Source organism: Ictalurus furcatus, chromosome 28 (assembly GCF_023375685.1).
Source record: "Ictalurus furcatus strain D&B chromosome 28, Billie_1.0, whole genome shotgun sequence".
Lineage (NCBI taxonomy): Eukaryota > Metazoa > Chordata > Actinopteri > Siluriformes > Ictaluridae > Ictalurus > Ictalurus furcatus.
In genome coordinates this window covers 11,099,078-11,125,001 of record NC_071282.1, presented here as the reverse complement: position 1 = coordinate 11,125,001, position 25,924 = coordinate 11,099,078, and the positions used below count along the sequence as shown (strand labels likewise).

General features: G+C 40.1%; 1 protein-coding gene across 3 annotated transcripts in view; it reads right to left on the bottom strand.

Annotated features, from left to right (window-relative positions):
* Window positions 1–741: 741 nt before the first annotated feature.
* The window catches only part of bco2a (beta-carotene oxygenase 2a), a 35,979-nt gene continuing 10,796 nt past the window's right edge, over window positions 742–25,924 (bottom strand). For 2 of the 3 annotated variants that reach the window (XM_053617757.1, XM_053617756.1), the window contains exons 2-13: window positions 25,078–25,164; window positions 22,018–22,204; window positions 14,781–14,992; window positions 13,119–13,234; window positions 10,333–10,435; window positions 5,247–5,375; window positions 4,286–4,446; window positions 3,934–4,101; window positions 3,671–3,808; window positions 2,452–2,634; window positions 1,579–1,689; window positions 742–1,429 (exon numbers count right to left, since the gene is read on the bottom strand). In XM_053617757.1, the coding sequence (XP_053473732.1) occupies window positions 1,313–1,429; window positions 1,579–1,689; window positions 2,452–2,634; window positions 3,671–3,808; window positions 3,934–4,101; window positions 4,286–4,446; window positions 5,247–5,375; window positions 10,333–10,435; window positions 13,119–13,234; window positions 14,781–14,992; window positions 22,018–22,204; window positions 25,078–25,164 (1,712 nt within the window). In that variant the 3' untranslated portion in view covers window positions 742–1,312. The remainder of the gene's footprint in view (window positions 1,430–1,578; window positions 1,690–2,451; window positions 2,635–3,670; window positions 3,809–3,933; window positions 4,102–4,285; window positions 4,447–5,246; window positions 5,376–10,332; window positions 10,436–13,118; window positions 13,235–14,780; window positions 14,993–22,017; window positions 22,205–25,077; window positions 25,165–25,924) is intronic. The other variant, XM_053617758.1, reaches the window with a different exon arrangement.

Below are 25,924 nucleotides of genomic sequence, written 5' to 3'. Positions count from 1 at the left end.
CGCAATCTTGGTGTTGCCACCCCTTTATTGTTTTGTATGTTGCGGCGAGACTTAGACCAGTTCATAACAGAATTAGGGGCTTGTCCTATGCATTCCGTCGATTCATCCCGTTTCTCTCCTGGCACATTTGTCTGCTGGTTTATATCTTTGTGGAGGTGTAGTGTGTGTGTTTAGGTTATGAGATATGGCTTGACCAGTTTAAACCTTGACCAGTTTACAATGTGAAACAATGTTTGGTTAACTATCAGAGTTTTGTAAAACCAGCAACGGCAAAACACTTTATTTAACAAGATTATTTCCAAAAACTCCCATAGTCCAAAAGTCTTATTAAATACAATAAATGCAGTGCTGCATGTTGTTGCCCCCACTGTTCTATTCTTAATAAACAGTGGCCTTGAGAGTGGTTCCATTCTGTCTTGTCTTAAATACGCACTGCAAACGTTCTGCCTTCAGAGTATCAAAAAGCCAATTCTAGACCTATCTGTTCATATTCATTTTAGACTAATCTCTAAGTTACCTTTTATCTTGACAGTTGTGGGGAAAAAAAGTTGCTATTTTAATTTTACTGGACCTCAGTGCAGTTTTTGATACAGTGGATCATGCTAATATTCTGGATCATTTAAAATGTAGTGTTTTGTATTGTTTTTACCTTTAACTACACCCTCTATATGATGTACTAAAAATAGTTGAAGTTAAGGGTAGTACACAAAGTTCAAGAGAAACTGGACATTTCAGACAAAGGCCAGATGAGTAATATATTTTAAATTCATGTAAGAAAATACAATTTTGAATTGACACTGCTGAACACAGGTTTCTAAAGCACAACATTATGTACAATGGTTACAATAATGGTTACAAAGTAGGTGACTGATATCTTTAACTGTGCCTTTAATGTCTTCCAAAGCCACAATCAAGGCAGCATGTTCCACTGTGTTAGTAATACTAATTGACAAATTTGATTTATATGGCACCTAACCCAAGTTGCATACAAATGACATGATCTGTACAGCATTAAAAAGAAACAATTATGAAGTAGAACAATAAAACACATACAACAATAAAAACAATAGTGTTGTGAGAAGAGGAAAGTTGAGTGTTTTTGTACATTAAGGATGATCAGCAAAGTGGTGAAAACTGAATGGAAGCAGATGAATAATGAAAAAGGGAGGGCCAAGTTCTGATACCTGGGGAACACCCTATGAAACAGTGGCAGAAGCTGATTTATGTTTGCCAATGGCAAAAATTTGTTAGTGAAGTAACTTATAAACATGGCAGGAGTTGAAGTCTCTTATTTCTCTAGATGAGATCTGTTCTATACCAAAGAGTTAAAGGTTCCATGGAAGCCTGAGGGAATGTTAACAGGCACTTTAGCCCTTCCCAGTTCTTCAAACGTCTTAGCATCCAGAACCAGCAAGAAAGTACCTTTATCCTAAAACCAACACAGAAAATATCCACTTTCAGGAAAAAATGAACCCCAGACAGATCGATAGAAGATATTTGGTTAAATAACAAGAAGATACTTGATATTTGGTATGTTTGAGGTTTTCTTTTTTAATGAGCATTTCAGCAGTGTCATACCTCAGTGGGTGTGAGGATAACAGAGAGGATGACTCCATCATCTTCTTCCTCTGCATTAGGTGAGGGGACAAACACAGGCTCAGATGGATAGAGGCCTGACTGATACCATGCCTAACAATCGAACACAGAAAAAGATATACAGTTACAAAAAAATTATAGCATCATAACTGTAAAATCCAGTGTGGGTTTATATGCTATCTGCTTCACAAGGATGGCATTAAATGACATAATACTGCAGCAATAGTGCAATGACAACAAATATCATTTTGACATTATTTCCATCATAGAACAAAAAGGACCTCTGAAAAGTTCTGAATTACACTATATGGCCAAAAGTGTGTAGAGATCTGACCATCATACCCATATGTTGGCCTTCCCCAAACTGTTGCTACAAAGTTGGAAGCATAAAATTGTCTAGAATAGCTGTGTATGTTGTTGCATTATGATATCACTTAACTGGAAATAAGGGTCCCAAACCTGTTCCAGCATGACAATACTGCTATGCATAAAGCCAGCTCCATAAAGACATGGTTTACTAAGGTTGCTGTGGAAGAGCTTGAGAGGCCTGCACAGATCCCTAACCTCAACCCCACTGAACACATTTGGGATGAATTGGAATGCAGACTGCATGCCAGTCCTTGACTGACATCAGTGCCTAACCTCAATAATGCACTTGTTGCTGAATGAAACAAATCCCAATAGCCATGGTCCAAAGTCTAGTGGAAAGCCTTCTCAGAAGAGTGGAGGTTAAGTTAGAAGCAAAGGGGAAACAACTCCATATTAATGCCTATGATTTTGGAATGGGATGTTCAACAAGCACATAGCTGTGTGATACTTTTGGCCATCCAGTGTATATCACTGGTATAAGTTTACCTTGAGCTTTTTACTCTCCAGGTCTATTTTGATCAGCGAGTCTGCAATCAGGTGACCAAAGCCACAGCCATAGATGTAACGGTATGGTTTGGTGTTGCATCGATCATAGTGAATGTGTGGGAAGTCCAAACCACCATAATCCAGCAGTTCATTGTCATAGAGATCCTCAGACATGCAGAACACCTGGAAGACAATTTAGAATTTTCAAAGAGATGTGACAACATTGTAAAATCAAAAACATTGTAAATAATGCTGCAATCCATTGTACTCTTTTCAATGAGCTCTGAATAACCGACCTCTGATACAGGAAAGAAATAATGGTCATTCAACTTGGGAACATCCACCTTGCACCTGTTCTCTGACAAACAAACCTCAGAGAACACATTGTGCTGGTGCACGGTCAATGGTAAACAGAATTTCTACTTGGTAAAATTAGATTTTACTTGTTATGTAGCTTTTCTGTTTTAGGTGTTTTAACTGCTTTGTAATGTATGTGTATATGTAATGTATAATGTATAAAGATTTGTAATGTAATTCTTAATTTCTTTTTGTTAATTGCTTAGCAATAATTCATTTAGGTCTTATTAATGTGTTTATCAAATTCAGAGACTAGGCATACAAATTATACGTTGCTCTGGGCATCTATGTGTTTTTCTGAGCCAAAATACTGAACACACAAAATAATAATTTCTACAAAAGACTAATATTAAAATTGTTTATCAATTTACATTATGTCATGTATGTTTTAATAGCTATAAGCAATTGTTCTCTCAACAGCCTTTCTTTTTTAACCTATCTATCTTGATGTTAATAAGATGAAAATGGAGAAACCATAAAGCCGTCCATCGTTAAGACCTTCCAATGTTGGAAAACTTAAAGGAACGGCCTTACTTGTGACTGTTACAAAGTACTAATACTGGAGATTCTTTCAAAAAATGCTAAATAAATGTTACTTTCTAGAAAAAGTCATCACATTACACAGGTTTTTACATTTTGCTTATCTGGAATGTCCCTGTGTGAGTTATCATTATAACGATGATGACAAATTAACACAAGCACAATAATACAACCGGAGACTTGCCTAGCTTCTGGAACTAGTGTCAGAGTCGTACTATTACTGAAAATCAATCAACACTTTCTGACCAATCAGAATTGAGAATTGAACTGTGCTCTGGTATCATGTATATTGCTACATAAACAGTCCACTCCATCAGCTCACCTTGTCTTTGCTGAGGCAGACCGCAGAAGCAGAGCTGTTTGGCCGTGTGTTGAGGTTCTGGTTCAGTGGAGTATCATTGGTAATGCACAAAGGCAGAACAAAGCGGCGAGGAAAAAACTTGTCTATGCCTTTGTATACCTGAGAAGGAAACCAAACAACAGAGTGAACATCATGTGCACATTACAACAGTGACCTCTCAAATGCACATGACGATGAGGAATGCACACAGCAATGAGAAAAACTGGAAAGACAGCATTACTAACCTCATCCAGTGCTTCTCCAGACTTGCGCAAGTTCTGAAGATAGTAGATATTAAGGGCCTTGCCATCATCTGAACAGCACATATCCACTATGAGGAAGCCATCCTCCTCAAACGCATTGATTTGGTGAAAGGTGGATAGAGCCTTGGTGTGGTACTTCACTGGATGCACCTATTACATAACCAGCAAAAAATTCTGTTACTTATTAAAGCAAAGTATTATTGGTTGCTATCTATAAGAGTTAATGATACACAGATTATATTACACTATACAAGATAGGGAGAGAAATACATTTAAGAATGAAAATCTCAAAATAAGTTTTAGCTTGGATGTTAAGGAGGCTCTTTGTTGACACCTTTCCATTATGTTTGTTTACAACATGGAAGACAGTCTCTTGTTTTGGGTCCCAGTAGATACAGTCACTTATGCCTTTCCCCTTCATCTTAGATGTCACTATCTTAAGCAGGTCCATCTTTATGGGCTGTTCGACGAACACCACATAGTTCTCAGACATGGCTGGGATGAAAAAAAGCAAAGGGATTTAACATATGTTGCATCTATACACAGCAAAATTACCAGTGTTGATTTAACACCCACAGTGTTGAATTCACACCCTACAGTGTTTAACTAAGTCCATTGGACTTATTGGACACTCCTGGTGTTAATTCAACACTATGGATTTTACTGTGTACTGTTTCATCATTCAGTGACTTCCTCAAATACAGTACTAAGCTGAAATGAAAGGAAGAGTCATGTTTTAGCATTTTAATAGTAGAGTGCTGTGCCATGTCAGAGCTTTGAAAAAATATTTAAGCCATTTCAGCCAGAAATCAAGTTTCTTATTGTCTCTAGATCCATCTTTTGGAGCACCCCAAGACTCAATAATGTGCAAGGTCTATCCAACAATCCATTACCTTGACTTATATTATAGTTTTATAGTATAATATAGTTTACAAGAAATATATTTTCAACACTTTGGCATCATACCTAGTACCATCAAATGGCAATGGGAAAAGTTACAATAGGGGTTACCTAAATTCAAGCTTGAGATTCTTCTTACAATCTAATAGCTTGAACACACAAACATATCTCAATTTGCATAAATGTTTTCTTGAAATTGTATTGTTTTATTGAAAATCTGGTATGAAATTCTGTTTTTAAACATGTATAACCTCTTTCAGAGTCTTTGTGATGCCCACTGGCTTGCTGCAGGAAATTTAAAAGCACAGATGTCCTGATTGTTTAATGTCTAGTGTTCAGATTAAATTATGAATGCAACCATGAGTAGCTGTTATGTGTTTGGTGTGTGCAATTACCAAAGCTGTGGTAATAGGAAGGTTTGTTTTTATCAGCAGGAGAAATGGAACACAGCACCTTTGCCCCCTGCAGTGTATCATCATGGTCTTCATTCCTTGGGGGCACTCTGATAATGTTGTACAAAGCACCTACCAAACACATGCAACATGTGATTATAATTTACTTTAGCTCAAATCTAATGCTTACAATGCTGTGAAAAAGTATTTCTTCTGTTTTTGTGTATATCTCATACTAAATTGTTTCAGAAGTTAAAACAAAATCTAAGATAAGACAATGGCAACCTGAGTAAACACAAAATACAGTTTTTAAATGATAATGTTATTTACTGAAGCAAAAAAGTTATTCAATAACAACTGGGCCTGTGTGAAAATGTATTTGCACCCGTAGTTAATAATTCCCCAAATCTATGAAACTGCATTCATAATGGGGTTCAACTGGACTAGACACAACCAGGCCTGATTACTGCAAACCCTGTTCAATCAAATCAACACTTAAATAGAACTTTTTCAACAGCATGAAGTTAAAAGTTAAAAGGTCTTACTCAGTAACACACTATGCCAAAACTGAGAGAAATTTCATAAATGTTGAGGAAGGTGATTGAAATACATAAATCTGGGAAGGGTTACAAAGCTATTTCAAAGGCTCTAGGACTCCAAAGAACTACAGTGAGAGCCATTATCTCCAAATGGAAAAACTCAGCACAGTAGTGAACCTTCCCAGACGTGGCCAACTTTCCAAAATTCCTCAAAGAAAACAGCAAATACTCATCTGACAAGTCACAAAAGACCCAAGGACAACATCGAAGGACCTACAGGCCTCGCTAGCATCAATAAAGGTGACTGTTCATGACTCCACTATCAGAAAGACACTGGGCAAAAATGGCATCCACGGAAGGGTGACGAGGTGAAAACCACTGCTAACCCAGAAAAACATTAAGGCTTGTCTAAATTTTGCCAAAACACACATTGAGGGTCCTCAAACCTTTTGGGAGAATGTTCTGAGTCGAAAGTGGAACTGTTTGGAAGATAGGGGTCCCATTACATCTGGTGTAAACAAAACACAGAATTCCACAAAGAGAACATCATACTTATGGTCAAGCATGGTGGTGGAAGTGTGATGGTGTGAGGATGCTTTGCTGCTTCAGGGCCTGGGGAACTTGCAATAATTGAGGGAAACATGAATTCTGCTCTCTACCAGAAAATCCTAAATTAGAATGTCCGGTCTTCAGTCCATAAGTTGAAACACAAGCACAACTGGATTATGCAGCAAGACAATGATCCAAAGCATAGGAGTAAATCCTAGTCCTAGAAGTAAGTGAAATACTGATCACCAGTTATTGGAAGCGTTTGGTTGCAGTTATTGCTACTAAAGGTGGCACAACCAGATTTTAAGTTTAAGGGGCAATTAGTTTTTCACATTGATGATAGATGTTGGATAACTTTTTTTTTTTTCCAATAAAATAAATAAATAAATAAATAAAAACTGTATTGTGTGTCAGGTTGCCTTTTTGTTTTATTTCATTGGAAGATCTAAAACTATTTAGTTTGAACAGACGAAATCAGGATGGGGCATATACTTTTTCACAGCACTGGAACCTTTTTGCAGGAACCTTGTGAAAAAGCCTGATATACATTCATAAATCTCTTTATTGAAGGGATATAATAAGAGAGAGCCTGAGAAATACTCGTAAATCTGTCGAGAATTTATATTATATATAAGTAGTTATGAATTATTTTTATGGATGCACAAAAAAGCACTGATAATGTAACTACAGTCTTAAATGAATAATAAAATCTCACTTTCACTGGAACTTATGGTTTCTATTACTCATTGAATTTATGCATATTGTTTTACTTATATTTCATTTGATCGTACTGTTTTAATTTGACATTACAGATCTTACTTGCACTACCACAATTTATCACCACATCTACATTGTGAGTGAGGAGCAACGCAGCCTCATTACCAATCGATCGCTCCCATTATAATCAATGATAGAATTTACACTGCAAACGCACAAATACAGCATATAATGACAATAAACTTCAATTAATCTAAACCTTTTAAGCAACTCACACCAATTTCCCCAAATCCTGCACACCCTGGAGCATTTTGGATATAAACATACGTTTGTGCTCGTGCATCACTGTCATGCTTCTGTGCTACACAAGCTATGCTTTATAAAGTTTGCGGGTTACAAGCTTCTTCACGTCATTTAATATAAAATGCTTTATATAGTGCCCCCTTGCCTTAGAGGACTTGGGTTGCACACTTTTTTTCCTGCTGTCACTTGACAATTACGCCTCTGTATGATGGTGACTGAGATCATGTTTGGCATAAAAGTGTTGGCAAACAGTTAACTTAAGAAACCCATTTTCACTAACTGCATCACACTAACTGCATCACATTATGTGCTTTTGGCATTGTGTGCCATCGACTGGGAAACGGCTTATACTTCCGGTTAGTAAAAAACGCCAAGTGTTCCATTTGAGATGATACTACCCTTTTAAAATGCATACACTAGACGGTTGAGTATATAGTGCTTAGTGTAAGTGAACAGTATGTCATTTGGGAGCCAACTTTTATATGCACTCTCTAATGCATGTTTTCAGAACAGAAGTAACACAATGAGTAAACGTAACCCATGCCATGCACACACCAACTAATCGATAATGAGATACGTTGACAGTGATTTCCATAATCAAATTTTATCAATTAGTTGTTGCAGCTCTAAGTGAGAGAGAAGTGATTCACCTGTCAAAGTATTACAGATGCTTTAACTTATAATGGGAGCCTTCTCTAAGAGAGGACCAATCCTATTCAGGTACCTACTGTATCATATTGTGGTGGTCTTGGTCACATAAAAGTCTGAACCTCAGTGTTCCATTACTGGATCACTTTAGCCCTGGTGCCTGGCCTACCTGTTACATACTATATATGCCAATGAATATCATCACAATTGTACAAAGGGAAAGAATCAAATCCCAAGCTCCTCTTCAGGTTCAAGACTGAACAAAAGATTATTCCAGCAAAACAAAAGAGTCCAGGAGAAGAAACCTTTCATTCTGCCCAGCTATCTGTCAACAAATAAGAACCTAGAGCCATGACAAGAAATAATGGCCACCTTCTACCCTGGCAACATGGAGAATGGAGATCACCTGTTCTGATAATTTACCTCCACATCGCCACCATTTCATTTTATCCACCCTCTCCACCAAGCCCCCAAGCTAAAAGCTTACAAGCCTTCTGATCCACCACCACTCTCTAGTCCAAGATGGAGGAAGCAGACTTCCAGACTGTTGATGTGTTAAAAAGAATCATGGACCTGCAGGGTATCACATCAATCACAGATTAAATGGAATGGATCTTGGACATAGCCCTTACCTTAATCAGCAAAGAGAAATTAAAAATGAGTTACAAAGAAGGAACAAAAATTCTCCCCTGAGCAACCAGCCCTCAAGAAATTAGAGAAAGGTAAAGGCAGTACTCCCAGTGAATTTCAAACTCTCTATCCTAAACAACAACACTATGTATCCGACAACTGCACCCTTCCAAAAGACTCTTAAAGTGAATGCATCTCTTGTCAGAACCATAGACAACACAAGTATGAGGATCCAATGTCACTTAACACAACAGAAAACCTGACAACACAATCTCACAACTGAAGACTGCTTTACACTTGTTGAGACTGTCATCCCAACCATACTCTGACAACCAAGATTATGCCTATTCTCAATTTTACCCCAGGCACCCTCCCATCCACGCAAGATGAAAGAGATGGTTATTTCAACTGAGAGGTCAAGAGACTTCAGCATGCAAAGCAAACCAATTAAGATCTAGACCCTTTTCATTCGAGCAGTTTTAGGAAGTAGAACAGAAGGGTAGAGACACCCCAGTATCGAACCTCCATCAGAAGACCTAGCCCTACCAAAATATAGACAAGTTAATGGCATGACTGCTTACAATGCACATTACACTTTTTGACACAGGCAGTGGAGTCACCAATAATTTCACAGAAGCAATAAAAGTAGTAACCTGCTAGACAATCAGTGCACTTGGACCACACCCAGTACAAAAATGCAGTATGTTTCCTTAAAATAAATCAATATGTATTCTGAGTCTGCATGTGGATAGGACCATATTCTAATGCTGCTGACAAAACTCTCTCTCCTTCAATTAACTGTGTATGATCACTACCCCAGCATCTCAACCCATTGACCACATCTTCAGAAATACCCCCATTGAGAGAGGCATAGGGAATTCAAAATGTCTCATGGACAAACACAGTTCCATCTGAGTAGGACACTAGAATGACTCCAAACTAGCAAAAGTAGAGTCATTATGTTATGAAGAAGAGGCAGATAGGAAGTACTTCATCAGGATGGAAGCAATGGAGGCAACCCAGGAGGTTGTTGTGGAAAGAAGCAGAAAATGCTATGAACATGTTGATCCACCTACAAGCAGGGAGACAAAAGTTATTCCTGTTTCACGGCTCTTGATCTGGCAAATGACTTCTAATCATTAACATTTCACTCATAATCTTAATGTTGCCTTTGCCTTCAACATGGGCTACACAAAGTCTCATTGGACCTATAGCTATGTCACTCAGGGGTTTCACAAACCACTAATTATTTTCTATGAGAAACTTGAAGCAAAACTGGAAAATACCAATGCCAAGACTGCCCCATGCAATCTCCTACAATATGTAAATCATTTGCTTATCATTAGCCTGGGCCCACTGGCATGCCTCACAGGAACATACATTGTGCTCAATGATCTGGGGAAAGCATGCTTCAAAGTAAATGAGAAAAACAGTCAAATCTGTGATACCACTGTTATCTACCCTCACCCAAGGATAGAAAAGCACCACCACAGAAGGAGTTGCGGTGGTCTGAGACCTCCCATGACCTACCACAATCAACATGCTTCACATGATTTTTGGGACATATCATCAAAGATTTCAGTGAGATGGCAACCTGAATGTAAAGAGCAAGCCAGCCTCCCAGGACAACAACCCATACCATGGACACCCAAGGCAAATAAGTGTCTTCTGTTCTTCAGTGTGTATGTGTGTTATGATCTCACCTTTCCTGCTATAGGAGTTGCCCATGTTGTAGGCTGTACCATCTGGGTCAACATGGGGGTGGGCGGTTGCACCATTAACAGCAATGAACTTGCTCCAGTCCACCTTGGCATTATTGTGGAAATACCATAAACAGTGAAAAGAAAACAGAATCCAAACCATTTACAAACATAAACATAAAAGGCTGTATTCAGAATTCAAAACATACTTGGAAAGTTCCTTGTGATCATAGTCAGTTTGCAAGTTTCTCTCTGGATGGCACATTCAGATTATTACATTTATTATTAAGGTTATGTGTGTGTAGTTCATGTCTCTGAGGTTGTCAATTTTTCTTGATTAGAGGTATGCGAAATGGGATTTTCAATATCATCTAGACCTCCACAAGCGCTTGCCTTTAAGTCACAAAAAATCAGGAGTAGAAAATTTGGACTTGACATGACAATGTAAAAATAAAAAATAAAAAGAAAGAGAGAGAGACTAATATGATTATTTATGAGTGGTATGGTGGCATAGTATGTAGCATGGCCCCCTCACAGCTCCAAGGACCCCAGGTTACTGTCTACACAGAGTTTTGTCCACTTTTATACTATTTATGCAAATAATTAAAAAAAAAAAAAAACTGTTCTTGAGATAAGCAATGTCTTGATGATTAAAATGCTGTCTCCTCCAATGTCCTCCATGCGAACAATTTTTGGTGGATTTTTAAGGGCTGATACTATCAAGTATATCATATTTTTGTATTTAATATTGGAATCACATGTAATTGAGACATGTCAGTGTTTTAAGCAAACACAAACTGAATACTAATGTGTGCAATTACACACACACTATGTTCACTATGCACATGTAACTCAGTTAATAAGATGCCACATACTCAAATATACATAAAGTCACAAAACATCTCATAAATAAAAGCAAAGCAAAATGTGCATGTATAAATACAGATTCATATAATCATAACACATTCCACAAATAAATGGAAACATGCATAGAATAAAAGAGAATTGCAGCTCACTTTGCAAATACACTTGCAGTCAAAATTATTCAACCCCCATTGCAAATCAGGTTTACTGTCAGAATTTACAGACTTTCAGCTGTTTGCAATGAACAAATCAAACAAAAGCAATTGAAATAGTTCGACACAATGAATGCTTCAAGTGGTTTCCCCAAATTCAAGTGAAAATACAACTTATAATGAGTTCTGCTGACAATATACAGTGGCAAGAAAAAGTATGTGAACCTTTTGGAATTTCATGGTTTTCTGAATAAATTTGTCATAAAATGTGATCTGATCTTCATCTAAGTCAAAGGTATTGACAAATATAATGTGTCTAAAATAATAACACACAAAAAAATTGATCTTTCATGTCTTTATTGAGAACAACCAAAAAAAAAACTCATATTGCTTGTGGAAAAAGTATGTGAACCCTTGAGTTAATGACCTCAAAAAAAGCTAATTGGAGTCAGGTTTTACCACAAGCAGGGTATCTACAGCAGGACACCGCAAAGGAAGCCACTGCTTACTAAAAAGAACATTGCTGCACGCCTGAAGTTTGCAAAAGAGCACATTGACACTCCACAGCGGTATTGGCAAAATGTTTTGTGGACTGATGAAACTAAGATTGAACTATTTGGAAAAACCACACAGCACTACATCTGGCGTAGAAAGGGTACGGCATATCATCATGAAAACATCATCCCAACCGTAAAGTATGGTTGAGGAAACATCATGATTTGGGCCTACTTTGCTGCATCAGGGCCTGGCCAGCTTGCAATCATTGAGAGGAAGATGAATTCCCAAGTATATCAGACAATTCTTCAGGATAATGTGAGAATGTCTGTACGTCAGCTGAAACTGTGTAGAAGTTGGGTGATGCAACAGGACAACGACCCAAAACACCGGAGCAAGTCCACAACAGAATGGCTTCAGAAAAACAAAATCCGCCTATTGGAGTGGCCAAGTCAGAGCCCAGACCGCAACCCAATAGAGATGCTATGGAATGACTTGAAGAGAGCCATACACATGAGATGTGCAAAGAATATGACAGAGCTAAAGCAGTTCTGCCAGGAAGAATGGCTAAAATTCCTCCTGAACGATGTGCAGGCCTGATCCACAGTTACAGGAAGGACTGGTTGAGGTTATTGCTGCCAAGGGGGGGTCAACCAGTTATTAATTCTAAGGGTTCACTTACTTTTTCCACTGCCATTTTGAATGTTTAATGAGTGTGTTCAATAAAGACATGAGAGATCAGAATTTATTTTGTGTTATTATTTTAGACACATTATATTTATATAATTATACCCTTGAAGATCAGATTACATTTTATGACAAATTTATGCAGAAAACCATGAAATTCGAAAAGGTTCACATACTTTTTCTTGCCACTGTACCTGATTTGCAATGGGCTTGAATCATTTTGATTGCAGTTGTATAATGCAAATGTATAAGTACATGCTATACAATACAATTAAAATGTTATTTTTCAAATGTTATGCTACAGATACAAATTGTTTTATAGGTTTTTGTGGGACATTTGTGGGACTATTCAAGAAAGTGTCTATATTTGTGCATGTATTTGTGGAATGTGTTGCGACAATTTTAGACTGTGCTGTATGTGCTGTGTAATTGTGTATTTTGTGCTTTGTGTATTTGTGAAAAGTTTGTTACTAGTTATTTTTAATTAAACAGAATTGAATGTAGTCATTAAATTAAAAAGAAACTTGACAGAGGGAAGTCATTTTGATTAGAGTGAAAAATGACAGATGGTATGTCCTTCACATTACGTACCTTCTCTTTTGTTTCCAGAGTACATGGATCAATTTTGTACATAAAGTTAGTCTCTGTGCTGACATAGTAGTCACCTTTGTATTTGATGACGCTCACGTTAGTGTTGTCTGTTGGCTCTACAAAGGGAAAATTGCACAATAAAATGAACTAGCTTATCTGTTCTTGACTTAGCAATATTTTGAAATTTGCAAAAGCATTCTAACTCTGGGCAAATTGGCTGGGCATTGGCTGGGCACAGCCCTCTTCAGGTCACCACACAGATTTTTGATTGGATTTAGGTCTGGCCTCTGGCTAGGCCATTCCAAAACCTTGATCTTGTTTTGGTGAACCCATTCCTTTGTTGATTTGGAGGTTTGCTTTGGGTCATTGTCATGCTGAAAGATGAAATTTCTCTTCATCTTAAGTTTTAGCAGAAGACTTAAGGTTTTGAGCCAAAATTGACTGGTATTTTGAGCTATTCATTATTTCTTCCACCCATTCCCCATGGGGATGGTGTTCTTTTGGTGATGTGCTGTGTTTTTTGTGCCAAACATATCTTTTGGTATTATGGCCAAAAAGTTCAACTTTGGTCTCATCAGAGCATTAGACATTATTCCACATGTTTTTGGGAGCATGGGTGATTTTTTAAAAATGGTTTCTGTCTTGCCACCTTAACCCATAACCAAGAGATATGAAGATGGTTGCTCACATGTAGGGAGCAACCAGTACTTGCCAGAAATTGCTGCAATTCTTTTAATTTTGCTGTAGGCCTCTTGGCAGCCTCCCTGACCAGTTTTCTCCTTATATTCTCATCAATTTTAGAGGAACGTCCTGTTCTTAGTAGTGTCACTGTCATGCCATATTTTCTCCACTTGTTGATTATTGTCTTTACAATGCCTTGGAATTTTTTTTTTTTTTTGTAACTGTCTCCTGATATTTGTCAACAATGAGATCCCAAACCTGCTTTGTAAGCTCTTTTTGGCCCATGACTTTTCTAGTTGGATGGATGTGTGTGTGTGTGTGTGTGTGTGTGTGTGTGTGTTAGACCCTAGACTATAAGCTCATTACACAGTAAGACAGTTTCCAAGTGAATGGAGATATTTTCACAACATAATCACAAATATTTTTGTTGCAGCACTTGAAAGTTAACCACAGTATTATATTGCTAAAGGTCCTACAAATGGTATTTAAAAAATAGAAATATGATCCACAGAGGTATTAAATAATTGAAAAAAATAGTTCTTTAACTGATGCTTTTGTTGGAATGACCAAGCATCTATCTGTATAATATTGTTTTGTGGGACATTATAATTCTCAGTAATTAACAGGAAAATAAGGCTCAATTTTATTTAATTGAGCCAGGCCATTAACTCTTACTATATGTGGACAGCACATTATTTTATGCTTATGCCTTGAGTTTTATAATAGCACTATGTCACTACCAGTTAAAGTTTTGGTCTTAGATCCTGTCCTGGTGTTCCCTTGTACTGCATATTTTTGTATAAATTCTGTTCTTTCAAACCGGATCCAGTAAGGTATTAAAGATTTGCATAGAAGTTTAATGAAGTAAGGGAATAAAATGTAACAAAAATGTAACAAAACCTAGATCTGAACTGGGACTGTGTAGTACTAAAGTACAATATCTGTACATTTTTGCATTCATAACCAGGAGACTATACTCACTCATCCTCTCAAAGAAGGACATGAAGCGCTGGAAGATATTCTTGCATGGGTCAGGGAAAGCAAGAGTGCCAAATTCAGACACCACAATTCGATTCATCTCACTGTTCTGCTTGTAGGAGTCACTGCGCAGAAAACGACTCCTATAGGTCACTTGACCATCAGCAATATGAAAGCGGTGCATCAATGCCATTCCATCAAACCAGTGATTAAATCTGAGAATAGAGAGAAAATTAAGGCAGGCATAAATTGGCTATGACCAGGTTTGTGTAGGGGTTTGTACATGGGTCATTCTATCTCAAGTAGTCCAATGCGGAGTGGCTTGACCATTGTTAATTTTCCTAATTTTTTGTTTTGAGTGATTACCTCTATGTATTGTCATTGCAAAACCACCAGGTTCTTCAGATGTACAGAATTTATCTCAAAATTACCTGCCTGTAATTTTCTAGTAATCCTGAAGGCCTTGGTTAGCGTGTTCAGGTGTGTTTTATTAGAGTTGGAGCTAAACTCTTCAGGACAGTGGACCTTAAGGGCCAGATTTGAAGAACCCTGATCAATCGTGCTGGTACAGATGTACAGTTGTTATGCATGAATAGATTTTATCCAGTTGTGGAAATACAGTGTTCAGTTGGGTGTTTTACAAATGAACAGTGTCAGAAACAGAGCTGTGCTGTTGTTTCTCCTGTGATAAAAGCAGTATGTGACTTCTGAGCTGCTTTTGTACACATACATTGTAATGTGCTCTAGAGATCAGTCTTTGTTCCAAGGAGCTAGGACCGTCCTGAGCCAAGATATTGACATTCCCCTATACAGCTGTATAAGCAATTTTTTTTGTGTGTGCCATGGCACAGAGAAGGCCGTCATAGTTAAACCAAGTTAAATAAATAAATAAATAAATAAATAAATAATAACTGGTTGTTCCCTTTCAAAGGGAACTTCGACGTTGCGCTTAGCATAACAGTATGGGAGCGCCCTTGCGTGTGTGACCGGTATCTGAAGCTTGTGTAAAATCATGCCTCTACTTATAGGCCTGCCATGATCAGGTGACATGGCAATTAAGCGCGTCACATGATATATATATGGCACCTGTGAACGACGCCGCCAGCCTTATTATCTTCAGCGAGACTGCATGTCTGTTGTTTGTGTGACAAAGACGCTTCATTTCGACTATTTCTCAAAATCTCAAAACTTTTCTATCCCTTTTTAAAAAGAAAAGAGAAAGAAAGAATGAGCGAGAAAGGATTCAGGAAGTGTATTACGGCTTGCTCCCGTTTCATCACGGGAGGAGACGAACATGCTTTCTGTTTGAAGTGTTTGGGCGTAGAGCATGCAACAGCAGCCCTCGAGGGGTCTGTCTGTCAGCATTGTGAACATTTGACAATTAGGCAGCTCTGCTCTCGGCTTGCTCTCTTCTCGTCCGAAGGGAGTTGGGTTTCAGAGCCTCGTGGATCTGGGCCGGCCGCTGCCAAGGCAGCCAGCCGGCTAAGGTCGTGGGGTTCTCGTATGGATTTGGAAGAGGAGCCCGTAGACAAGCGCTGCTCTATCTCTTGCTCTGTCTTCCAGGTCCGGCTCTCCGCCTGACTTTGGAGCTCGCGTCGCGACTCCTCCATCTCCTATATAACCACTGTTGTCCATCGGTGTCTTGTGGTTTTAATTTATTTTATTTAACCATGAAAAGTCTCACTGAGATTAAGAATCACTTTTACAAGCACGTCCTGGCCAAGACAGTAGCACAATTTGTGGTACACCAAGAGTTAACAGATCTCGTTCTCTACTATGAGTCCCGCGGCTGGCTTTGCCATTTCTTGCTAATGTGTGAGATGCTGCAGCTACATCCGGTTGAACGAAGCGACAAAGCTCTGTCAACTAGCTGTGCATCATGCAGACTACCGAAATATGACGAAGACACCATACTCATGCCAATATTTCTGTTCTATGCACAAAAATATGGGACAAATCGCATCTCATATTGATTTTGTGTGTGTATGTGTATACTTTGACTTGTTTTAAAGTAGCTCCTAATGTCCACCTTTCTTTTTTTGGCCACCAATCTGACTCAGCATATCAACAAATTGGCCTAATTGCCAAACACACACACATACACACACACACACGAGTGGACATTAGGAGCTACTTTACAAGAAGTCAAAGTGTAAATTACTTAAAATATTCTCTCAATTTCTACTGTGTAGAGTCAACAATTATGGTAATAATAATACCACAAAAACTAAGCCACAAATGTGTTTCCTCACTGTTTATATGGAATGCAACGATTTGTTATTTTGTCAGGTCAGGTGACAGAAGTAGTCCTGCCAGGTAGTAGCTCAGACAGAGCAGGAAGAGAGGCAGGGTTACAGGTAAGATTGAACAATGACATGGTGATATGTTAGTAGTGTGACTCAGTATTGTGACAAATGTTAGGCTGTGGACTGCTTTTGTGTCGCCACCAATGTCAAAATCAAATTTATGCCCCCTTTGTACAAAGCAAGGTCCACAAAGAAATGGTTTGCCAAGGTTGGAGTGGAAAAAAATCAAGTGACCTGACCTTAACCCCACTGAATACCTTTGGAATTAATTGTAATGTACATTGTGCCCCAGGCCTTCTCACCCAATATCAGTGCCTGACCTACTAATGCTCTTGTGGCTGAATGGGCACAATCCTTACTAATGCTCTTGTGGCTGAATGAGCACAAATCCCCACAGCCATGCTCCAAAAGCTAGTGGAAACATTCCCAGTGTAAAAAAATGAGGCCCAATATAAATAATAGTAAAATATGTTAAAAGCATATCATCTGATGGCACTCATAATGACAATAACTATTATGTTAATATTTTGAACAAGGGTTCCAAAGATTTAGGTAGTTGAATAAGTAAGGTTGAAATATTATGGTCTGTGGAAAGCATGGCCTAAATATTTCAGTGATCATGAATGTGATTATGCAACTGGTTACTGTCATGATTCCCCCTTGAAGCAGCGTGCTCTAAGCGCGAATGCGCGAGCACCTGCTTTTCCATTGTTGAGAGTAGTGACATCTGGACACTTGTGCTTTGTTTATGTTTCTGTCATGTCTCCTCCCTGTTCTGTCATTGGCTGGGATTTCACGTGTGTCTGTATTGCCCTCAGCTGCTAGCAGTTTAGATGCTGATCATGTCCCCATATATACCGCGCGCCTCCCAGCACACGGTGCGGAAGATTATTGTAGAGTTAGATTAGTTCGTTTAGTAGTCATAGTCACGTTCCATGTTTAGAGTTAGTTCACGCTGGATTATCCGCTCCCAGTTCCTCGTCATAGTTCATGTTTCTCGTTCTGTATCTCGACCCTGTTTTCCATGACCACGACCTTGATTCCTGCTTAGCCTCGTGTATGCCTGTTTGCCGATCGCCGGACCTCTTGCATGTTTTGGATTACGTTTTTGGATCACGTTTTGGATTTGTCTGCCTGTCTCTCTTTTAAAATAAACAACTGTTCATACTGCAATTGCATCCGTCCTATCTCCGCTCCATCACGATACGTGACGGAATCTTCCGCCTAAACATGGATGCAGCAGGAGAACGGAGAAAACGCAGAACCCGGAAGTCGACGCCAACCGTCCCCGCTATGGACTCAGTCCAGTTCCCACAATGGACATTTATGGAGCTTCCTGATCCATTTGACGGATTTTTCGGTGCCCCAGAATATTTTCTGGTAGACTGTCAATTCTATTTCTCCAGCCTGTTAGACCCTAAGCCAGAGGAGAAGCAATGGCTCCGATTCATGTGGTCCCGGTTCTTTGGACCGGCCCGTCAGTGGGTGCAGCTCCAACTGGATAAGCACTGTAGGAACCTGGACAGTGTAGAACAGTTTGTGGAGGAGTTCATGATGCGGTTTGGGAGTCAGGAGGCGAGGGTCGAGCTAGAACAACTTTTCGGGGGGGTAAGTCTGGCAGGCAAACCTGCCCTGCCGTTTACCCACTACTACAGGCAAACTCATGCAGAGCCCCAGCTGGAGGTTAACCTGGTGACTTCTGAGCTCGAACCTGAGACCCACGAGGTGGGCTCACCTGTCGAGCTCCAGCTAGAGGTCAACAGGGAGGCTCCAGCATCAGAGCCCCAGCCGGAGCTTAACCTGGTGACCTCTGAGCTCGAACCTGAGACCCACAAGGTGGGCTCACCTGCCGAGCTCCAGCTAGAGGTCAACAGGGCGGCCCCAGCATCAGAGCCCCAGCCGGAGGTTAACCTGGCGACCTCAGAGCTCAAACCTGAGACCCACGAGGTGGGCTCACCTGCCAAGCTCCAGCTAGAGGTCAACAGGGCGGCCCCAGCATCAGAGCCCCAGCCGGAGGTTAACCTGGCGACCTCAGAGCTCAAACCTGAGACCCACGAGGTGGGCTCACCTGCCAAGCTCCAGCTAGAGGTCAACAGGGAGGCTCCAGCACCAGAGATCAACCCTGAGGTCCAAGTCAAGTCTCCAGTCTCTGAAGTCCAAGTCAAGTCTCAAGTCCCTGAGGTCCAAGTCCAAGTCAAGTCTCCAGTCTCTGAAGTCCAAGTCAAGTCTCAAGTCCCTGAGGTCCAAGTCAAGTCTCAAGTCTCTGAAATCCAAGTCAAGTCTCAAGTCCCTGAGGTCCAAGTCCAAGTCTCCAGTCTCTGAAGTCCAAGTCAAGTCTCAAGTCTCTGAAATCCAAGTCAAGTCTCAAGTCCCTGAGGTCCAAGTCCAAGTCAAGTCTCAAGTCTCTGAAATCCAAGTCAAGTCTCAAGTCCCTGAGGTCCAAGTCCAAGTCAAGTCTCTAGTCTCTGAAGTCCAAGTCAAGTCTCCAGTCTCTGAAGTCCAAGTCAAGTCTCAAGTCTCTGAAATCCAAGTCAAGTCTCAAGTCTCTGAAATCCAAGTCAAGTCTCAAGTCCCTGAGGTCCAAGTCCAAGTCAAGTCTCTAGTCTCCGAAGTCCAAGTCCAGTCTCCAGTCTCTGAAGTCCAGGTCAAGTCTCAAGTTCCTGATGTCACACCCAAGTCTACTGATACGGCCGACCAAGTTCTGCTCACGCCCAAGTCTAACGACACGGCCAACCACGTTCTGCTCACATCCAAGTTTACTGATACGGCCGACCAAGTTCTGCTCACGCCTGAGTCTACTGATACGGCCGACCAAGTTCTGCTCACGCCCAAGTCTAACGACACGGCCGACCACGTTCTGCTTACGCCCAAGTCTAATGACACGGCCGATCACGTTCTGCTCAAGCCCGAGTCTACCGACCTGGTTGCCCAAGTTCAGCCCACTCCCAAGTCTACCGACACGACCACCCAAGTTCTGCCAAAGCCCGAGTCTGCTGACACGCATAGCCAAGTTCTGCTCATGCCCAAGTCTGCTGACACGCACAGCCAAGTTCTGCTCAAGCCCAAGTCTGTTGACATGGACAACCAAGCTCTGCTCACATCCCAGTCTGCTGACATGACCAGCCAAGTTCAGCTTGCAGCCTCCGCTGAGTACGTTGCTCTGCCTTCCTGCTCAGCCGAGGATGTCGCTCTGCCTTCCTGCTCAGCCGAGAATGTCGCTCTAGCCTCCAGTTCAGCCTGGGACGTCGCTCCTCTTTCATACTCCGACGAGGATGTCGCCCTGCTTCCCTGCTCTGCTGAGTACAGCGCTCTGTTTCCCTGTTCAGCCGAGGACATTGCTCTGCTTTCCTGCTCCGCCGAGGACATCGCTCTGCCTTCATGCTTCGCCGAGGTCGTTGCTCAGCCTGCCTACCCGGCTGTGGTCGTCGCTCCGCCGAGGACTTCGCTCAGCCTGCCTGCCCGGCTGTGGTCGTCGCTCCGCTTTCATGCTCTGACGAGGACGTCGCCCTGCTTCCCTGCTCTGCTGAGTACAGCGCTCTGTTTCCCTGTTCAGCCGAGGACGTCGCTCTGCTTTCCTGCTCCGCCGAGGACGTTGCTCTGCCTTCATGCTCCGCCGAGGACTTCGCTCAGTCTGCCTGCCCTGCTGTGAATGTCGCTCTGCTTCCCTGCTCCGCCGAGGACGTTGCTCTGCTTCCCTGCTCCACCGAGGTCGTCGCTCTGCCTTCATGCTCCGCCGAGGACGTTGCTCTGCTTCCCTGCTCCACCGAGGTCGTCGCTCTGCTTTCATGCTCCGCCGAGGACATCGCTCAGCCTGTCTGCCCGGCTGTGGTCGTCGCTCTGCCTTCATGCTCCGCCGAGGACTTCACTCAGCCTGCCTGCCTGGCTGTGGTTGTCGCTCCGCTTTCATGCTCTGCCGAGGACTTCGCTCAGCCTGCCTGCCCGGCTGTGGTCGTCGCTCCGCTTTCATGCTCCGACGAGGACGTCGCCCTGCTTCCCTGCTCTGCTGAGTACAGCACTCTGTTTCCCTGTTCAGCCGAGGACGTCGCTCTGCTTTCCTGCTCCGCCGAGGACGTTGCTCTGCCTTCATGCTCCGCCGAGGACTTCGCTCAGTCAGCCTGCCCTGTTGTGAATGTCGCTCTGCTTCCCTGCTCCGCCGAGGACATCGCTCTGCTTCCCTGCTCCACCGAGGTCGTCGCTCTGCCTTCATGCTCCACCGAGGACTTCGCTCAGCCTGCCTGCCTGGCTGTGGTCATCGCTCTGCCTTCATGCTCCTCTGAGGACTTCACTCAGCCTGCCTGCTCAGCTGTGGTCGTCACTCTGCCTCCCTGTTCAGCCAGGGACGTCTGTCACGATACGTGACAGTTACCAATACAGAAACCAGAACCAGTTACCAATAGAGAAAGAAGACTTAAACAATTTTTAAATCATTTTTATTAAGAGATTAAATTAAAAATACATAATTTTATATAAATATAAAGGCACTATAATTAATGTAAATCATTTAGAATCAAATGTATATTTACGTGCACTGTAAACTTTTAGTGTACAGTTTGTATGTAGAAAAAATGTAAATGATAGTGAACACTCATTGCTACTAAGTGAGAATGCAGTATTAAAATTGTACAAAATGGAGCTTCTTCCATTTCATTTCGCCACCACATAGCACGGTGGTGAACTATCACTGATAGACATTATTTGCTGATGTTTAGCAGCATTTAAATGCACTAATAACATTTCCTAAAATAGTGATATCCCAATATAATTTGCCGTAACTATGACAAGTTGACTAGTCAACAATATATTAATGTACTATTTATTAATATTACCCCAAAACTGAATAATAATAATAATAATAGAGCAGTACTTATGTTGTTATTGATTGATTGTATATGACAAAAGCAAACAAACAATTGCTTTTGTGTATCTTTACTCACTGTTGATTTCCAAACTCAAACTTTCCAGGGCCATTGCGAAGAAGATTTCCACAGATCCATGTAGGGATTGTGCCTTTGATGGTAGTAGGGATAGGTTCTGGAGTTTCCTCCACACTCTGCACCAATGGGGCAATGTCTTGAAGCCCATTATGCTCCCTGAGGGTACTTTTTTGCTTATTGTTAAAAACTGAAGAAAATTCAAATACAGACATCACAAGCTGTCAGCAAAATAGCTTTATCTGTTATGAATTAGATTTTAATCTATATACAGAACATACGATCATGTGAAAAAATAAGTACACCCCATGGAAGTGTTTTTTTGTTTGTTTGTTTGTTTTTTGTTTTTTTACATATTTGGCCAATTTGGACATTTGATCTTTGAAATATTGCTTATTAATAAAGTTGATACACTATAAAATGAAACATAAAATCGACATTTTGTAGTAATTTCACAATTTAAATTAACAAAAAACAGATCAGTCACATGGAAAAAACAAGCACACCCCTACATTTATCATATCTTCAAATCCATAAAATTTGAATCAGGTGTTCAATATTTGGTGCCAGTTATTAGAACCTGTTTAGGGAGTGAAGGTGGAACCTGTCTTATTTATACCCCTCTCATAGCTAGTGTCTGGTGTTCCCTTTGCTATTGTGTGGTATCATCACGCCGAAATCTAAAGAGTTCTATAAGGCCTTCGGAAAAAAGGTTGTGGATGCCTATGAGTCTGGCAAGGGATTTAAAATGATCTCCAAATTATTTGAAATGCATCATTCCACTGTAAGAAAAATAATCTATAAGTGGTGCAGATTGATTTCAAATGACTGCCAATTTGTCCAGGACTGGCTGTCCCAGCAAATTCAGCCCAAGAGCAGACCATCTGATGCAAAAAGAAGTCTCCAAGAACCCCAAAATTTCATCATAGGATCTGTTAGTTGGTCTTGCAACTGTTGGTATCAGAGTGCATGCACCTCATTCCAACTGTGAAGCATGGTGTTGGAAATGTTATGGTTTGGGGTTGCTTCACTGCCTCAGGGATTGGACAGCTTGCATTCATTAATTCAACTATGAATTCTGCATCATATCAATGAGTGCTTGAAGATAAAGTGAGGCCATCTGTCCAAAAGTTGAAGTTGAACTGAAAATGGATTTTCAACAGGATGATGATCCTAAGCACACTAGCAAATCCACCAAGGAATGGCTCAGAAAGAAGAAATGGAGGGTTATGGAATGGCCTAATCAAAGCCCAGATTTGTATCTTATTAAAATGTTGTGGGGGGATTTGAAACAGGCAGTACATGCAAGAAAACCCTCAAACATCTTGCAAGTGAAATAATATTGAATGGAAGAGTGGTCAAAAATTCCAGCAAGACTGGTGGACAATTATGCAAAAAACAAACAAACAAACAAAAAAACCCTACAAGAAGTTATTTCTGCTAAAGGGGGCAATACTAGTTTCTGAGGCCAAGGGTATGCTTACTTTTTCCACAGAAGAATATCACATCTATTGATATTTCTGTTGAATAAATGATTGAAAATATGATCAAATGTCTGCTTGTCCAAATATGTCAAAAAAGTCAACAATTTCCATAGGGTGTACTTTTTTTTTTTTTTACATGACTGTGCATAATATATTGTATGTACTACAACCTGTTTTAAAACAGAATATCATTCAAAAGCACAATAATAGCTTTAAGGTATGTCATCTTTTTATTCATACAACAATGTCATTACTAGTGGCCAACAACTGTTTTGGAAGACAAAAGCCTTAAACCTCTTTTCCTCTCAACACACTCACTGCTGTACAATGTACTATGCTGGAATATTCAAATTCCTTTTATTCTATAAAAACAGTAGCTGCAAATATTTTTGTGGATATTCACTATCTGAATGTAATCCTGAAACTCAAAAATCATGAAATGACCATCATCTACAAATAAAGTTATTATAAACACCAGCATTGGGAGCATGTAATAAACTATTTGAAGCTTTTGCTTAAATGCTATACACTCACAATCCACTTTAATAGGAACACATGTACAGCTGCTCATTTATCCAGTTATCCATTCAGCCAATCATGTGGCAGCAGCACAATGCATAAAATCATGCAGATACAGGTCATGAGTATGAGATAGTCTCTAAGCTTCAGTTAAACTCTAGAGACTGTTGTGTGTGAAATTTCCAGGAGATCAGCAATTTCTGAAATACTCAAACCAGCCCATCTGGCACAAATAACCATGCCACAGTTAAAGTCACAGAGATCACACTTTTTCCACATTCTGGTGTTTGATATGAGCATTAACTCTGAGAATGAATGGACAGAGGTTTGCATTCAAATGCAGGTATATTGGCAAAGCAGACAAATCCAAAGATCAGACACAAAGTCAAAACATGCAAAAATTAAGGTGATCAACAAACAGACTAGACCATGGGTGTCAAATCCTGACTAAATCTGTTTAATCAGTTGATGTTGACTTTCAATAGACTATCAGGTGTGGATTCTGCTTGGTTGGAATGAAAACCTTCTCCCACACTGGCTCTTTCAGGATAAGATTGGACACCCCTGGACTAGACCCTAGTTTAAAAGCAAACTCAATAACTTAGACAATGTCAAAATACAATACTGTGCAATCAAAGATAAAGTCAGTAACAATGATGTCAAAGTTCATAAAGCCAAATTTAGAGGCACAGTGAATGCTTACGTGTGTGATTGGCTCCTACAAGCACATGTGTGATTTGCCTTTGCCTTCAGACCCAAATGAATCCATTTTAGTAATACTGCGTGGAAAGAGTTGAACTTTACCCAAGTGCAAAGCAATTTTTCTCTGTGTGGTTAGATGGTGCAAACTGTGCACATCAAATAATGTAAAACAGACTCGCATGAGTGATTCCACCCTCATCATTGCTGATTTGACCACAGCTGACGCATCAATAACCACATTTTAAAAACATACATACATACACACACACACACACACACACACACACACACACACACATATATATATCGGTAGAGAGAGAGAGAAGTGGAACATATGGCAGAAGTGACTTGATCTTACCTGTTGGATGAGGCTTTCCATGAGACATGGTGAAAGGTGATGTGCTGCCGATGGCAGAGCGGGAAATGTGGAAATAGTTGCGTTGGGCTGTGGAGGAAAATCAAGTACTGTGTTTTACTTTAGAAATGAGATCATTATATTCAAACACCAATTTATTTGTGCAGCTGGGATATTAAGTGAAATTGCATAAAATGTTTTATTTTTTATTTAATATAATACTCTGTTGTGTTCTCTATGTAAAACTGTTCTATTTGGCTTGCATGCTGATGTAAATGCTTAATCAGGACAGTAAAAAGTTTTTGCCAACCCATGGCATTAGCATCTCTAACACGTCCCCACCCAGATACCATGTAGGGGTTCTTTCACTGCCTACTGATTTTAGGGTAAATCATAGTATATTTGGTCAGATAAACAGTTTTGATGGGGAAAGGAATAAATATTTTTAAAATAAAAATAACACCAGATTATATTTAAAACATGATCACAAGTGTTTTATTTTACTGTTCTCTAAGCATGGAAAGTGTATTGAATTTGAAGGTTTATGGAATATTGCACTCTTGCTTTTAATATGCTTAAACATATCTGCTTATTTTAACTGCCAATAAAACAATAAAAAAAATAAAAGCACTGTAGAGAACAATAAGGGCACCGTAATGTAACTGTAATATTATCTGAAAACATTGGTTTGAATGACTGTGTCATGTAATGCAAAAATTTAAACGTGGCAAAAAGCACTGAACATTACTTTGCTAAGAACAAAGAAACGTGGAGTTTAAATACACAAACTAATTAAATGGTAAATGGAAACAGGTGTGAGCAATTAGGACAAATGAGGGAGACACCAACA